At 39.5% G+C, this 17571-nt stretch overlaps 1 protein-coding gene across 1 annotated transcript in view; it reads left to right on the forward strand.

The window, feature by feature from the left end:
- Positions 1-17571, forward strand: part of DDX10 (DEAD-box helicase 10) — a 178229-nt gene that overhangs the window by 39692 nt on the left and 120966 nt on the right. Inside the window, exons 11-13 of the mRNA XM_032099331.1 lie at positions 780-867; positions 6513-6601; positions 16811-17276. Of these exons, the coding sequence (XP_031955222.1) occupies positions 780-867; positions 6513-6601; positions 16811-17276 (643 nt within the window). The remainder of the gene's footprint in view (positions 1-779; positions 868-6512; positions 6602-16810; positions 17277-17571) is intronic.

Here is a 17571-nt window from a genome sequence, read left to right on the forward strand (position 1 = left end):
GTGAAGAAATTGAAAGGGAGTGAAGTTTGATACCTGTTTTCATATTTAGTGAGAATAACTTCCCACCGTGTTTGCTAGGTTGTATTATACACTAGGGTGGCAGTAGCAGCTCAGGAGTAGGTGAGAAGAGATCTGGGCAAATAAACCTGCAATAATGTAGGTATCACTGGAATAAGTTTAAAAATTCAGAATCTGGGAGAGGACCGGTATATCTTTTTAGTAGGTTTAATGGCATTTTCTATAGTACAGTCAATATTCTTTATTTATTTGAGAAGCTCTTAAATCTGTTTAATCTCAATGTCCTTTATTATTGCTCACTTGGTATTCTTTCTAAGAAGTACTTAAATTTCAGTATTCCTGGCACAATGAATCTTATTTAAGCTTTTAAAAATGCTGACAATTTCCTTTTGAAGACTTTTATTTCAGCATAAAGTAGTACTGTAATTCATTATGCTGTTTTTGTATTTTTGCAGTATTTTTATAAAATCAAGAAGTTCTTTTCTGCTAGTTTCTGCTTTGCTTTGGAAGAAGTTTCACCACCTTCAGTGAAAACTGTCTCTGAATAAAACAGCTGCTATTTGTCTTTTCTGCATTATTTGTTTGAGGAGTGTAATCTTCATTGTTAATATGGTTCCATTCTGTGCTGTTCCAGTGGTAATAGCTCTATGCATAATAAAACAATGAAAAATATGCAAAGATACTCCTGAGAACTTAATAGGTGCTTATTTTAGCATGCTCTCATAATTAAAGCTTGCTTTTTTTTTTTTGTTTTTAATTAGAATTAATCCTGAAAAACTTACAGACATCCAAAAGAGGATGCAAGCTTTCTTAGCTCAAGATCAGGACTTAAAAGAGAAAGCTCAAAGGGTAAGTCATCTGCTACACTATAATTCTTGGGGCATGTTAGTTGAATTAGAACTTCTGATTGAATAACTGACCAACTCATACATGCCCTAGAAGCAGTGCTTGGAACTGAAAAACCACCAGAGATGATTTGAGCACTTGGAGAATTTCCTGTATTAGGAGAGAAACATAAATTAGAGGGAACCAGAGTCTTCTGAGTGATGCCTTGTGACAGGAGAGGAGGCAACAGGCACAAATTGCTATACAAAAAGCTCAATTTAAATCCAGAAAAAGCCTTTATTGTGAGGGTGGTTCAACACTAGAACAGGCTGCACACCAAGGCTGTGCAGTCTCCAAGTGCTGGTTATTAAAAACTGGGTTCCTTCCTGAGCAGCCTGCCCTAGCTGACCTTGGCTTGAGCACGCACTTGGACTAGATGGTCTCTGAGGTTTCTTCTCAACTTCAACCGCCCTGAGAGTTTATTGGAAAGCTGATGTAGAAAATTTCAAAATAATACTACTAATGAAAAAGCTTACTTAAAAGTAGCAGATCACGCTACTTGACTTAAAAAGTTAGAAATACAAAACCATGTAGGCCTCACATGCCCACCTTGATCAATTTTTATTGTCATATATCCTGAATATATGTGACAATTTGTCCTTTCTCAGGGTAAAATCCAATGCATTGAATAAAGCATTTTAACTTTTGTTTGGGTTTAAATGAGCAGCAAAATAGCCAGGTAGAATGGAGAATTATGCGAATGGGTTTATGAATGAGATTTCTTTATTGTGCTGGTTAATGCTGGGCGACTTTATGGACAGTATGTGAATTTCACCAAGTTTTTATCAGGTTTGGGGAAAACTGGAAGGGAAACTTCAAATGACTAAGTAGGTTCCTTGATGAGAATGAGCTTGGTTGTAAAAGACACTTTCTGTGAAAGGTGGCCTGTGAAACATTCCTGGAAATTGTGCTGCCTCTTGCCATCATTAAACATGTTTGCTGACCTTTCCCTGGTTTTATAATATTTTTAGGTCATGAGCTCTTTGGAATAGAGCTTACTACTTGCTTTATTGAAGCACTGCAATGTGTTGGTTTTCCAAGGCTGGTTGGTTTGTTGTTGTTGTGTGGTTTTTTCCTGGCTTTTTTTTGTTGTTGTTGTTGTTGTTGTTGTTGTTGTTGTTGTTGTTTTGTTTGTTTTGTTTTTGAACTGTGTATATCATTAGCCTATGAAGTCTGTAGTTGTATCAAGTCTCTTGAAAACTATACAAAATCAAAAGCTCAAATTGAGACGCAGGGAAACACAGAAGGATAATAGGCAAATCTTTCATGTAATTTTTTCTTATATTTGTAGGTCAAATTAAAAGAGTACAGCCAAAGGCCACATGGTGAGAAATCCAGAAATGCCAAAGCCTGAGAAATATATGATTGCAGAGATTCTGTATTTGTGTTAATAACTTTTTATTTGTATGAGCCAGTGTGGGGATTAGTAACACTTGAAGGTATACTAGTAAACTTGAGTAGTAGGGTGAAATGAAAACAGGATTGTGAAAGCTTAGAGAAACCAAGAATTTCAACCTTTCTGTTGAACTGGGACATAAAATGAGTCAAAGTTGACATATTTAAAACACTTGAGATTCATCTCACCTAGCTGCAGATATCCTCTGTCAGTTAGTCTGCCTGAACTTTCATTTATAGGTGATAGGGCGGAATAAGCACTTCTACAAATGCCTCCTGACACAGATACCTTGAAAACCCTTTGGGATGGATGGATGAATGGTGGTTTCTTTGTGCTGCAGAGGTAGGCTGTGTGATGTGACCTAGCTTGGATGCCTGCAGTAGGGACGCTTAGTGAGTCAGAGGAATGTCGTTCTTACTTTCCTAAACAAGGAGATTTAAATCAAAGTGCCTGGGGAACTCAGTGGGAGCTTTGTGAATAAAATTTCCAAGGCAATGTTCCAAGGGAATGCTTTTGAAAACTATTTTTGGCTTTCAGGTATTCCAGGTTTTTGTAGTGCATGAAGCGTTGCTTGTAGCAATGTGGAATGTCAGCGTAAGCGGCATCCTGGCGCTGCACAGGCCAGAGGCACTGGTGAGGTGTCACGATCACCTCCAGCTGCCACGGGAAGTTGCAGTTTCACCAATTTATGTCAGAAGTGACAGAGCAGCTGGCTGGGGGAGGATGAGAGTAGGAGGAATCCAGCATCGTCTTACTTGGAATGAAAACATTAACAAACTTCTGTTTCCGGCTTTGGCTTTTTAAGATCTCTTAAAAGGGAGAGAAGGATCATTCTGAATTGAGCAGAAGAAAGTAATGATAAAGTTTCAAAATAGGCCAAGAATAAATTCAAACATGGGCTGTCTGTCAGTGTTACAGATAAAAACTTAAATTTGTTTTGAAAAATTCTAATTGCTGTATAATTACCATTTCAAGCTATTTTTGTTGCAGTTTTAAATTTATTGATAGAAGAGCAGTGTTGTTGCAGGCAAGCTGTAAATACATTCAGTTTTTGTAAAACTTGAAGTACGGACAAGTGGTTTATCATGGAAGTGTCCCTCCTTAATAAAGTTTAACTACAAATATTCAGACGTACTATGCAAACATGCCAAGTAGTCTTACCATGTCAGTGTAAATAAAGCATTAAAATTAATGCAAATGAAATCCTGACCTTGGATCCTTATCTGAAGTGCTGAATTTCTCGGAGGCATGGGTGTTATGTTGTCTAGCCTATCTGTTGCAAGCTACCAAGTTCTTGACATTTGTAGTGTAAGAAAAAAATAAATTCCGTACCTGAATGGGTGAGATAGCAATGAAACAGCACAGCTATGCACAGAAGTCCAGATAGGATGGCAGTCTACCATCGTGTGTTGAGGGCATGAGGTCTAAGTTATTGTGTCCTCTTAAGCTTGTTGATTTACTTTGAGGTACTTTTACTTTGTTTGAAAATAGAAAGTTCTCGATTGCTAATTGCTTCAACAAACTTCATGGTTCGTTTGGTAGGACATGGTTCCCTTGCTATTACTTGGAAAGACAGTTTGAATCAGACTGGGGCTCCTTTGAAACCTTTGCAGTTCTTCTCATGGACTGATGCTGCCTTTTGGCATTTCTTGTAATTTTAATATTTAATATATCAGTTCAGCCAGTTCTGGAAAACAGTTTAAAAAAAGAATCTTCTTTTTCTTGCTAATTCAAATGTTACTGTGGCACTGAAGTGATGTCTGTCCATTGAATTCTTCATCACGCCCAGAGGGATGTGCAGGATGTTACAGCCTGAGATTCCAGTCACACCCTGTTAGTTTTGAATTTTGTCAAAACGGCACATCAGCTGAATTGTGTGCATTTTAGTACTTAAAACAGTTACCCAAGAAATAGATAAATAAATCAAAATTTAAAGGTAGTAAATTCATAGAGCGTGATACTTTTTCCTTATGTATTTCTGGTACTTGTACAATAATCTCCAGTGGTTTTGGGGGCCTGTAGCTACTACTGCAGTAGAACTGTAATATGTTTATGATGCCCAACCATAACCATATTTTCCATAGAAATTAATGCATATAATATTTTTTGCAATGTTCAGTCATTTAAAAAAAGCCTTGAAAGTTAAATCAAACAGCAGATATGGCAGAGGACAACAGCAGTTGATAGCAGGGAAAAAGTTCAGACTGACTAAACTTGTTCTCTCTCAGATGCAGTGTGTGTGCAGACTAATGAAGTCTTAGGAGAACTGAATAAAATCCAACTGAGATGACAGAATTTTAGACGGAAGTTGAAGACACTGAAATCAAATAAAAAAATCAAAGTAAATAGCGTGATTTCTCTTCTTGTAAAGTAGAACAAGTCTTCTATGCAATTGTTCGGTGTTTCATTCTTAGTCGTTGTAGGGCTTGATAAGCATGCAAAAGGTGTGTTCTTTCTGCCCTTTATAGTTTGTTAATTTCTCGACCATGTGCACCAAATATATACTAGTAAAGTAAGTGGATGGCTTTATAAGTTATCCAACAGACATAATGAGATTTAAACCCTGTAGCAAGTAGTGACTCATGTAGGTCTTCATACCTGCAAATCTGATTCACAGGAAGGATACTTCTTTTTTAACCTGCTTTTTTCCATCTGTCACTGCAGAGAAAAAAGAGGCTTTCATTGATTTTTGTCACTTGCTAGACAACAATAGATAATTAAGATCTGTCAAATCTGAAGCCTTTTCCTAAACATTCTAATTACCTTTGTTAAAGGATTAATAATTTAATGTGAGCAAAGAAGTGTTTTATTCTACATCTCAATCTTGGTAGAAGCTGAATGAATTGAGCTCACATTTTCCACAGCTAAAATTAATTGAAAGACATAGTCAGGAAGGAAGCTTTACCCAAAAAACCCTTAGCATTAGGAAAAACAAGCAAATGAAAATTTACTTTTATAGTGAAGTAATGGGCAGCTTGAAAAGTATATCTCTTAGCTCTACATACCTTACAATTAATAGTTTTTATTTCAGTTTACTGAGGAGAAAAGAATGAGTTTATAACATTGCTTAATTTACTGTCTTACCTTTCATTTCACCTTTGGAAGTGTTTTTTCTCTTACAAGTATTTAAAGAATTCCTGTAAGACATCAATGCTCCTGGCTGTTGGGTCTTTGCTCCTCTATCTGAGGTTAACAAGAAATAGGTGGTTTTTTTTAAATTCCACGTGAATTATTAATACAGTAGTTTTCTCCAACAGATGCCTGTACATAGCAGAAGAAGGATGTGATTATAGGATGCTTGAATGTAACTCTGTGAGCGTAACTTGCTGTTGTTACTAGTGTTTGATGGTTTAAGCCTCATGGTAGGAGTTTTGGCACATGTTAGAAATTAGGTTATGAACAACAGAAACCCAAGGATCTTTTCTGATACTTGAAATATTCCAGTATTTATGCTGCTGCTGCTGGGTAGAACTAGACTATGTAAAAGAAGCATGAGAAGAATAAGAATCTTTCGTTTTGGGAAGGATGGCAGGAAAATGCAACGCAAGATTAAGTTATTCTCTTATGTAGTGCTTCCAGTTTTTTTTGAGAAAGTCTCTGATTAACTGATATTTCAACCTTGAACTGGTCTTAGTAGATGTTGTGTAGTGAATTTGTCTTGGTCAGCTGACTTGCATTCATTGTCTTTGTGCATGTGATGAGCTGATGGTAAATGTAAGGTAATATGACTCATCTTAGACCACAGTGAAAGACAGCTATATTGAGTTGAATAACTTTCTGCTTGTGGCTAAGATTAAGTCAGGACACCTCAGGTTGATAGCAACAAAGTCTGTTCTAAGTTCCACATAATTCAGGTATCAGAATAGCATAACAACATTCATAAAAGCTAGGAGAAAAAAATCAAATCAAATCAGTGATGTTTCCTTCTGACTAATCTGTCTTATTTTCTTTCTAGGAAAATATAACATGACACACTGTTGGGAAATTTAGCCAATTCAGCCTATGTGAATGTAATGGAGTATTTAAGTACTTGAAGTTGCTTCACTTCCGTAGTAGCGATAAATTTTGTCTGATGAGTATTTTGAAAAGAATTTCAGTCTGCAATCAGTGTTAGACTACCTAATAGTGAAATTCTATTTTGTGTTTATGTTGTTTCTTGTGTTGGTAATTGAATGGTGTCTTTTTTTGTTGAATACTTTTATTTTTCTTTCAGTGTTTTGTATCCTACTTGCGTTCAGTGTACTTAATGAAGAACAAGGATGTATTCGATGTTTTCAAATTGCCTCTAGCAGAATATGCCCTGTAAGTATGGTCAACATAAAATATGAAAGCTGTATAGTGAGAAGTTTTACAGTCTTTAAATAGCTCTTGTGATTGTGTTAACACACAGAATTGGACAGTCTTCTAGTGTATTTAGTTTTGTATTCATGCTGAGCTTTTGCATATTTTCAAGGGCATTCTAAATGGAAATTATGTGTAAAGACAATATATTGCCGTACAGAGAAATAACTTAGAGCAAAAGTTACATTTGCTATATACACTGGAAGACATAACTTCTGAAGTAAAAGGATAGAGAATAATGTTTTGGTGGTTTTTTTCCCCCCTAGACTTGTCCTTCGGCCTCATAGCGAAATATCAACCCGTAAAGTGTATTGTTTAACAAGAAATCGGAGTATCTAAAGATGATGTATTGCAGTCTAATTTTGAGTGTGGTTGGGACATTCCTCCTTGGCCATAAATTACTTTTCAGAAGATTCAGTGCATTTAGTAAAGATGAAACATCTGCACTAGACTGTATAGTGTCTATTTGGCTGTCTATTTTTGTACATATATGTGAATCATTCTACATTTTGTATGGGAGGGAAATTAATTTTGACAGGTTGACTTTACGGATGACAGCCCCTTGAAATTGTTTTAAGATGTGAAGTTTTTGAAATCTCATGGAGCATCGGGTAGTCATAAGGGAACAGGAAGGTGTTCAAAGGTATATAGTAAATTGATTTGATATGTGTGGAATTTCAGACAGAGAAAGCTAACTTGTTAGCACATGGCATAATGAACTAAAATGGGACAAATTACTAGATTCTGGAACACCTGGTCTTCCTGTGCTGTGCTGCCATTAACATGATTATGTTTTTTAAGATACATAAGCCTATTATAAAAGATGCTTTTTAACTTCATGGACTGAGACATTTTGAAAAAGGAGAACTAGCATAAGCTCAAAAATTTTTGCTCCATGCAATGCCTGCCCCTTCTGTGTTGTTTGTCAGCGTTTTTAAAATCTGTTGTAGGTCTTACTGTGCTATGAATGTAAGGAATAGCAGCAGAGGATTGGGGCTGAGAGGGATAATCACACAAATGCAACTAGTGTAAGAAACCAACTAGCAGGTGGTGGTAATGCTAAATTTTCAGAACCCCACTGCCTCTTTCTGGATTTCAGCATGGTGTGCCATCTAATATCTATAGTCAGAGTAGTCTACAGTTCTGTTCTTCTCAGGTCTTCTCAGGTGTGCCAGGATTTGGACCTTCCTCAAAATAATTCCAAGTCCCAGGTTTGGAAAGCTACTAATGTCATTCCTGTAATAAAATGCAAGAAACCAGTCAGTTGTTCGGGGAGAGTAGGAGAGGTTTAGTCAAGGCTGTGAAATATGTGGCAGTATAATCAAAAGTCAGAGGGTAATAAATCTGGGAGATAATTTGGAGATTCTGTTCTAGTTTGTTGGCCCTCTTCTTCCCCTCTCTCCAGACTGCTAGTCTACCTAAATACACCCTGCAGATCCCTAGCTTTCAATTCAGTGCACAGCCACTGATACATGGATCAGTTATCTTCCTTTGTATGAATGTTCCTCAAAGTCTGGTATGTTTGAATTTTGCATTGAGAAGCGACCTTGGTTTACATTCTGCACACAAACTTACGGCAAAACCTGAAATGAGAATCCTTTCTTCCCTTTACCTTCTGTGTGCATTTTCTGAAAAGTACTTTAGTCTTTCTGTGGAGATTTACTGCTGGCTTGGTAGATGTTAGTCCACTAAAAATCCTGCAGAAAAAATAGGCTGCTTAATGCCCCTGTCAGGTTTGCATTCCAGGCTGTTGCCCACATTCCCTATTGCTCTGCTGCTTGGCATGTCTGTGCACTGAGATTCTCTTAAACTCTATGGACTGAGTCTGCAGAAAAGCAAGTCTTTTTCATTGTAATGTGTTATATAAGATTATGTATATATATATTATATATATAAAACAAAAAATATAAAAAATATGTGTGCATGTCTATATGAGCATATAGACACATAAACACAAATCTATTTTAGTAATTGATCGCCTTTAAGCCATGGTACATTACTATTCTCTCCAGTATCCTCATTATAAATTGCTATCAAGAATAATTTGCTGGAGGAAGACTTGTGTAGGCCTTGTGTTAACATAGGCAGCCTTTAAGTCTGATGAAGGAGAAAATAAAAAGAGAAATTTGTCTTTTAATTGCAAAGGACAGCTTTGGAAACATAAGAAAATGTAAACAAACAACAGGGTGAAAAGGAATAATTACTTAGTCTGGTCTCCTAGAGAGGAGGCAGTGTTTTGAAATATTTTCCTTCTCAGGCACTTTATTTCGCTAACTGTTGCAGTGGGGATCCTGCAACATGCATATATCAAACCAGGAGTCCCGTGGAAAGGAAATATATATGGACAGACAGATTCTTGATAGCTGTTTCAGAGATGTTTATTTCTCCAGCCGCATGGCCGGAGCTCTGCCCAGGAACTGTTCCAGTCACGGGACCAAGGGTCCTTCTGCCCGCGCAGGGAACACAAACCAACCAATGGGAACGAGGCTGAGCAGGGACAGGGAAGCCCCGTGTCTGTGCCCTCAGGGCCCCTCTCCCAGGGCTACATGGCAGGGGAGGGACCCCAACAGCTCACCCGTTTTATTTTAATAAAAGGAGAATGAAAACAACTGGATAAACATAACAAGAACAGTTTCAAGACAAAACAAGCCACCCTCCTGAGTCTTTAAATGTCCAAACAGATTCTCTGGAACATCTTAGGGCTGACGGAAGGGAGACAGAACTCTCTGAGCATGCTTTGTGGGGAAACTGAGGCAGGAGAGGGTTTAACTTCTTCCCTTCTCCTTTTCATCCCCCACTTGGCATTGGAAAGGGATTTTTGGGGAAACAGTTGGCAAAAGCATGGTTTTGTGAAGGAAACCATGGATGAAAAAACGGATTGGGAATACACTGGGGGTAATAGGACATAGGGTAAAAGGGAGAGGTGGGATTAGGAAAGGGAGACTGTAGGGGGGGTTTACAATGGAGATATTGTCTAACATGACTACGATTTTTTGCATATATACTGCCTTTTACAGGAACACCATCAGGCCCAGTGACCTGCGATGCTTGTAACCCTTTTCTCCCTAGTACAATATTAAATTCCACCACCTCTCCATCTCCCAAGCTTGGGATGCATTTTTCAGGGTTATTCTTTTTAATAGCAGTTCTATGCACGAATATGTCTTGCTGGTTGTCACACCTTGTTATAAAACCCTAATTTTGCTTAACATTATACCATTTTACTATCCCTAAGATCTTAGTTACTATGATCTTTTCCTTTTTCCGAGTGGCTGCTGTTTTCTGTCTCGCTGCGTCTTTGCTCTCTCCTTCGGTCGCTCCCGTGTTGGAATTGTCGGGGCTGCTCGTGCCTGCGCGCTCTTCCCGGGGTCGCGTTCGGGGCTGCGCGGGCCGGGCTGGGCCGCGCCGCTCAGTTCTCCGTGCGTCGCCTCCTCTGGTCGCAGCTTCGCTGCCGATGCCAGGCGCTGCACCCACATCTCGGCCGGGCCCCCGAGCGACGACTCCCCCGCGCTCCGCTCCAGCGTGCGTCTCGGCTGGGCGCAGCTCCGTTCCACCGCCATCGCCGACCGCCGCCGCCCACACGCCACCCCTCTCGGTCGAGCGTTCCTGGGGCTCGCTCCACCACGCGCTGCGCAGGGCTGGGCAGACACTGCCGGGTCCCGCTGCTCCCGCCGCTCCTCGCTCCGCCACCGACACTGCGGCTCGCTTGGCTCCGCCCGCGCGCGGGAACTGCCTCGCTGCTGCTCGCAGAGCGCTCGGTGCACGTGGCCTGGGCCGCACGGTCCCTGCGCCAGGCTTCCCTGCGCCAGGCTTCCCTTCGCCAGGACACAGCTGACATTGCTCAACAGTCTCGGTAATTAAATAATATTCACGAAAATATTCTTCCATCGGCATATATTTTGACTCCAATATTAACTGTGTCCAAACGGTTTTCCAAAAGCCCTTGGTAAGAATTAAATCCCAAGAAACATAGAAAAAGTTCTTAAACAACCATGCCAGGAAGTGTTTCAGTTCTTTTTGAGCTTGAATCAAGCTAAAATTCACAAATCGTTGTTCAAGAATCATTTTAAGTTTAAGATAAATGTCCATATGCGGCTCTGAGAGCCAAGAGTCTTCCCACGGTTCCTCCATAGTTTAGATATGGAATAGCAAAGCAAAACCAAGAAGAGGAATCCAAAGTTCCCAGGGTTTACTCACACAAATCAGTCGCTTAGGGATCGGGGATGCCTCTGCCCGCATTCTCCACCATTATGTTGCAGTGGGGATCCTGCAACACGCATATATCAAACCAGGAGTCCCGTGGAAAGGAAATATATATGGACAGACAGATTCTTGCTAGATGTTTCAGAGATGTTTATTTCTCCAGCTGCATGGCCGGAGCTCTGCCGAGGAACTGTTCAAGTCACGGGACCAAGGGTCCTTCTGCCCGCGCAGGGAACACAAACCAACCAATGGGAACGAGGCTGAGCAGGGGCAGGGAAGCCCCGTGTCTGTGCCCTCAGGGCCCCTCTCCCAGGGCTACATGGCAGGGGAGGGACCCCAACAGCTAACTGCTAACGCATATATGCGCTCTGTTCTCCAGGGGCAGATCTTAACAGGTGAGCGTGCTGGGTAGGCAAGTTAGTCACAGTTCCAAGGGGCTGCCAAGGAAGGTAATTTCCTCTGTGACTGTCGTCATGTCTTTCAGGAGAAATGCAGCATATTTTTCTGTTTCTACCTCTATTGGTACACAGAGAATAAATAAAACAAGTTGAAGCCAAATTATTGGGAAAATGTCTGATACACATACCTTAGTATCCAGATAGTTTTGCTTGCAGATCAGTATGAAAAAGCAGTAGGTAGCTGCAGGTGCTGTCAGGACTGAAATGGGTGGTAGCAGAAGACATGATCCATCTGTCCACATCTGTCTGTCCTTTCACTATCCAGGGAAAGCACCCACTACACCCTCATCCCCATGCCTGGCCTGACCCTTACTGCATGGTCAGGGCAGGAGGTTCATTTGTTACCGTGCTCTGGCTGCTGTGAGTGAGTGCAGGGCTGTCTGTTTTGTCCTCAGGCTGTGCCCATTGCAGGCTTTCCACGTCTTGTCATCCCTTTGTTGGTTCTTGGCTCTCCTTCTTGCTGTCCTTATACTTACTTTTCTACATGCCAATCTCTTAACTAAAAAGATGGCTCCTAATTACTTTTCCCCTGTTGTTTCCAGTCTTCATGCACCTGTAACAAGACTTAAAATTTCTCATGCTGTTACCTGGTTAATCTCAGCCTTGCATGTTATTGCTCCTACAGACCCCAGCATTCCCTCCAGTCACCTCCAGAGTTTGGGTGTTTCTCACTGAACTCCCCCTCAGCCACCTGGAGATCCACCTGCCCCTTCCTGAGCTTCTGTAACTACTTCTGTAAAGTTTTGCCACACAGCTTTCTGAATAAGCTGCAGTCTCCTCTTTCAAAGTCCAGGGTCATTATTCTCTTAGTCATCATCCTCATTTCTTCTAGGATCTTGAGCTATCTTTTCTCATTCTGCAGCCAAGCTGGCTATTGACCTTCATTCACTTTAGAAGTGAATGTACTTGCATATGCGTGAGTAGCAGTTGCAGTAGAGTGCCTATCAGAGTTGGCTAAGCCAGCTAACTTGGAGAAAGGGTTTTAAATGCACTCTAGAAAACCTTGTTGCTTGTGCTCTGCTATATTGCCCTCTGAGCAGGTGTCAGGGTGGCTCAGGTACCAAGGGGCCACCAGGGTTTGGAACTGCAGTGTGGAGCTTCCTTTTCCTTTTGTAAGGAAGACCACATCTTGGTCTTCTAAATTATTAGACTGCGACCATGATGTCGTCTTTGTTCTCCTTCTCTTTGCTTCTCAATAGCTTGGCCCTCATGATTGTTAATAGGAGTACCAGGCATTTGAGCTCCTTAATGTAGAGGAATAAAGCTGGCTGGTAAATAGCACAGCAAAAGCAATTTCTCTGTTCATTTTGGTTATTAATCAGACCATCTGGAAAGCCTGTTAGTTCGGATTTGTGTCATTTCAGTTGATGTGAGTTCTCCTGTTTTCAAACGGTTGCTCATACTGTCTTCTGAAAACATTTTAAATGTTAAATGTGGATGTAGCATATATTGCAAGGCAAGTAATACGTATTTGTTTTCTTGAAATAGCTTCTGGGAGTATTTAACCTTTTTCAACCTATTTTAAATCTTTGTCTGAACCTGTTCTACAGTAAAAATAATCTCTGTGCTGTGTTTTTATGTGTTCAAATCATTCTGAAGAAGTTCACTGAAGGAATATGTCTATATTTAGTAAATGTAGTAAGTTAATGTGGGGCTGAATCAGTAACTTGTGTAAAATTGTTGTGCAGCAGTACGGCAGATGTGACCTCAGATTCTTTACAGCTGGCTCATATCTTAAAAAGGACTAGAAATCTTTTAGGAGCAGATAAGGAGCATTTGTCACACTTAAAAATGTGAAGATTTTACTGTTCTTATATTTGTTTTTTGCAAGGGTAGATTTTGCTTCGAGTGTCTAAGATTTGATCTTTCTAAAGAGTTGAGAGATGTCCAGCTTTTCTCTCATTCAAGTAGAGGCAAAGTAAAGCAACCATGTTAATGTAAACACAGTCAAAGCCTTGTATAAGCGCAATTAATAAACCTTAGAGGAGGCAGTATTTTAAGCCTGTTACACCGTTCATTTAAATGCATTAAAAAATGTTTATTAATGTTTGATCTTCATTATTCACTAGAAACAAAAGTGATATTCTCCTTAAAGCCATACAGTGTTATTTCTTTCCAGTTTTACTCTTTTAACGTATTTACTGAAAGTCCTTGTGAACTTGTTACTAAATTAAGAAAGGTACTTGAGTATTGTAGGTCATTTGTTTAGTTACTCTATGCATTCCCTGATCAGTGTTAGGGAATGCTGATGTCTGGCCACCTTGGTTTCAGTTGAGGAGTAGAACTGTCAGCTGTACTTTGACTTATAGTAGCAGAGTACTCCCTTGGTTTCAGTATTGCCTTTAGAAGCTGATTTCAAATGTCTTTCTAGAAGAGCTTGCTCTTAAGAAGTCACTGCATTCACCAAAACATGAAACAGGATTATTTGGTTTGTCAGCTGAATTTATGTAGCCATTTAAAGGTTACCATAGTCTGAGGACTACATTGTAGTGTTAGTGTGTTTTCAGTGTTGTCTGCTAGGGTTTATGAAATCTCACTAAATAACTTACCTGCTTTTTGTCTTTATCAGAAAATCCTGCACATTTCTTGTTCCGGATGAGTGTCTGAAATGGTAGCACTAAAATAAAAACATAGCTGTAACTTCAGTCATAGTAGGATTGTGGTCTGAGTGGCATCTAATGAATTATTGAAAACTAATTATACCCTTTCTAGTTTATGAAATCTGGTTCATACATTGAGTTGTTTCAGGATGACTGAACTATAGATTTTGCGAATGATTAAGAGATAGTTTCTGAAGGAATTGTCAAATCTTAAAATATGGGGAAGCTTTTAGCAGTAGTAGAATGTCCCGATTGTTTGTCCCAGATTTTTCTCCATTTGGAATATACTATGAAAAAGAGGCAATAATGGGCCAAAATGCTGACATTTGTTTGAGAATTTATGTAACTAAAAGTATTGGGGGATTGTTCGCACACACTTTGGCTAAGCTTGTCTACTATTATTGTCTTACCGAATAAATTTGACCTTCTCTCTCCCTTATGTCTGAATTCTTTTGGTTCAAAAGTATTTTGAATTCTGATAGCACTGGTTTTTTTGGTAGGCTTGTTAAACAGTGTAGAAAAATCTGCCAAGACTGACTGACAAATAATTTTATTCAATTATTAAAGTAAGACATCAGTGCAGTACAGCAGTCTGGAAAGTGGAATTTAATATTTGAATGAAAAAAAAGTCTGTGGTGTAGTCTTGTCCACATCATGGGCTGCTCCTTCTCTCTGTTTTGTAACTTTTGCTGAACAGAGATTAGTTTTTCACCTTGTCCGACTTTTCTCTGCATGTGTGTTTCTGATCTTTGATGCTAGCTCTGGAGGCGTAGAAGAAAAGGTCTGATAAAATCAGAGTTTTCAACCCTGTATACCTTGTGTGTGTCTGCTTGAGAAAGAGAAGTGAACACTTGATTGTGTAGTTGCCATACATTATTGCTGCTTGCAGTGCTTTGTCAACACTTGACAGCAATACTTTATGTAGAATAATGTGAAATCTGGACAAGCAAAAAAGCGTTTCTCTTGCAAAGGATTGGATTTTTGCAACTTCGATCCCCTTGCTGAAGAGATTGAATGCAGCAATCTCTTGATGTGGGTTTTACTGTGCCTGGTGTTAAGGCTCAGTTCCAGGTTTGAATGGCTTCCAGCTGCCGCAGTGAAACATTACATCTGCTGTTTGGTTATTTCCATTACAGCTAGTCAATAGGCCAAACTTGAACACATCATTTCGTTGCAAAGGTAATTAGTGTTTGCTGTCAAACAGTAAAACAAGTTTAAGATTGCTAGTTGCTCCAATTTCAGTTCCCAACGGTGTTGAGTTATCCTCTCAGCAATGCACTGTCAGTAAATGTGCAAAATACACTGGATAAGAACTTCCTTTGATCCTTTTTCATAAAATTCTGTTTTCTTTGTTACTGCTGTTAGTTGCACGTGGAACAGTGCTGAATTATCAGAAACACTAAACCAAAATTTTTACATTAAAAATAAACTTTATTTGTTGGAAGATTTATTCTTTATCTTAACAGTGTGGATTGCTTTTTGGGGTTGTGTCTGCTTTTCAGTGTTTTAACCTGTGGCTGGTACCAAAAGTGCCCTGTTTAACCACAGGTGTGGTTACATTTGGGGCTTTTTTGTTTGTTATTTAAGCAGGGTACTCCTTTTGACTACCCTGTCCCACTGGCTACTATTAAAAGTTCAAGGGTCTCCAGGGCCTACAGTGCACTCTTGCTGCTCTGCAGTATCTTTGGGTGCTTCATGGACTGTTTATAATGACATTTCTGCCAGGTAGTATGGATTAGATATTTCTCCTGTGCTATAACTCAGGTTCCTCTCAGAGGCTGTGTAGTGAAAAGAAGAAATAATGCTATCTACTTGAACATCATTGAGAGGAGAGGTGGTGTATAGCTGTGCATGTTCTGAATTGAAAGAGGCTTGTCTTTTACAGGTGTGGGTGCCTGTGTATATTTGTAGCCAATGTAGTTGGTTATATCCTTTATTCCTTTGTTAAGTGTATGTACAAGCACCAAGTACTGTGTTCAGTTCTGTATCATGGGTTCTCTGTGTCTTCCTTGCACCAGTACCAGTGTCACCTCACATTTTTTATTCACCTAATGAGAAGGCTCATGAACTCTGGAAGCGTTGCTTTTTTTTTAAATTTGGATTTGTCAGAGTGGGGTGTAATAACAATGGACAATGACAAAGTTTACTGAAGTCAAATGGGCTGTTGGAGTCAAGGTATCTGTTCCCACACAGTGGTCTCCAGTATTGTTGCTAGACAGGATTTCTTGCTCTTTCTGCAATTTTTGTCCCTTCATGTAATGCTTATGAGTATAACTTTGAATTTTCATGAATAACTGGGTAAAACAATAGTTACTGGCTCTGTTAGTTACATATGCCATGGAGCTAAAGCCTTGATGTAGAAAGGTAGGAGCAGGTGAAATTGACTTGAAGGGAGAAATGTCTTTCCCTAGCTTTTTCTGCGGTTAGTCATTCATCCATACCATGTTTGTTTTCTTGATCTCTCAGTCACTGTGAAGTCAGGGGGGGATAGTGCTCCAGGTGTGCTTCCAGTAGTGAAGGACATCTGACAGATCAGTGTTATCTCAGTTCTTGACATTAAATCCATGTATTTTCAATACCAGATTACATTGGTGTTTTTTCCACGTGTTTTATTGTGAATCACAGATAACTAATTGGCTCTTATCTACAATTTATCAGCTTCTAAGTTTGTTTTCCTTCCTGGGAAGCTTGTAATTGAGAGTTCTCAGTTATTTCATTTTCCTTCCTCTTCCAATGTTCACATGTATTTTTCATGCTAGATTTTTCTAAATGTGTTGATCAAAATGTATCAATATGAATTGTCATAATTGAAACTGAATCACTTGAGCCATCAAGGAGGGCTTCTAATTCAGCCAAATGTTGTGTATCTCCCTTTTAAATTAATTTATTTGTTTAATTCCATGCTTTAGATCTCTTGGTCTTGCAATGGCACCTCGTGTGAGATTTCTTCAAAGAGTTCGGAAACAGCTGGAGGCAGCCAATGGGACAGACCACTTGGAGGAGACAGAGCAAAATGAAAATACCCTCACCTTGGTAAACGAGGAAACAGTGGAGAAGTGTGGAACTAATCTCAGTGGAAAAACATCTGTTAACAGAACAAAGGAAAAGCAGAGAAGAAAAGAAACGGAGGAATGTTCTGCTTCCAGTGGAAGTGCTGAGGAGAGTGGTGAGTCTGAGGATGAATTGAAAGAGCTGTCTGAGGAGGAGGAGGAAAAAGAAGTTCATGTACCTAGCAGGGTACCAAATTTGGACTCCATGCAGTTCTTTGAAGATGATGATGACGATGATGATGACAACGATACTGAAGGTCTTGATTTGCTGACAGTGAAACAACGGGATGTTTTTGGTGTGGAAGCTAAAGACAATCCAGCACCGGTAAGTGCGCTTTATAGTAAGGCTCATGAATCTTAATCATTTTTTATTGGACTTGCTCCAAGGAAGGAGGAGAAGAAAAGAGGAAATTCTGCTCTTAGCAGAATACTCGCTTGAAGTTGGATGCGTTGTGCATATATATCAGGTGTCATAAATACTCCCAAAAGATAAGTGGTGTGACTTAGCTTTTATCATTTTATGCAGTTAGCATAAAGTGCTTTTACTTGCAAAATGAATATCCTTGTACTTGCTTTAATTTATGAATAATGTGACTTGAAAACCTGGGAAATTTTGACAG

The sequence above is a fragment of the Corvus moneduloides genome, chromosome 2, assembly GCF_009650955.1.
Source record: "Corvus moneduloides isolate bCorMon1 chromosome 2, bCorMon1.pri, whole genome shotgun sequence".
In the NCBI taxonomy this organism is placed as follows: Eukaryota; Metazoa; Chordata; class Aves; order Passeriformes; family Corvidae; genus Corvus; species Corvus moneduloides.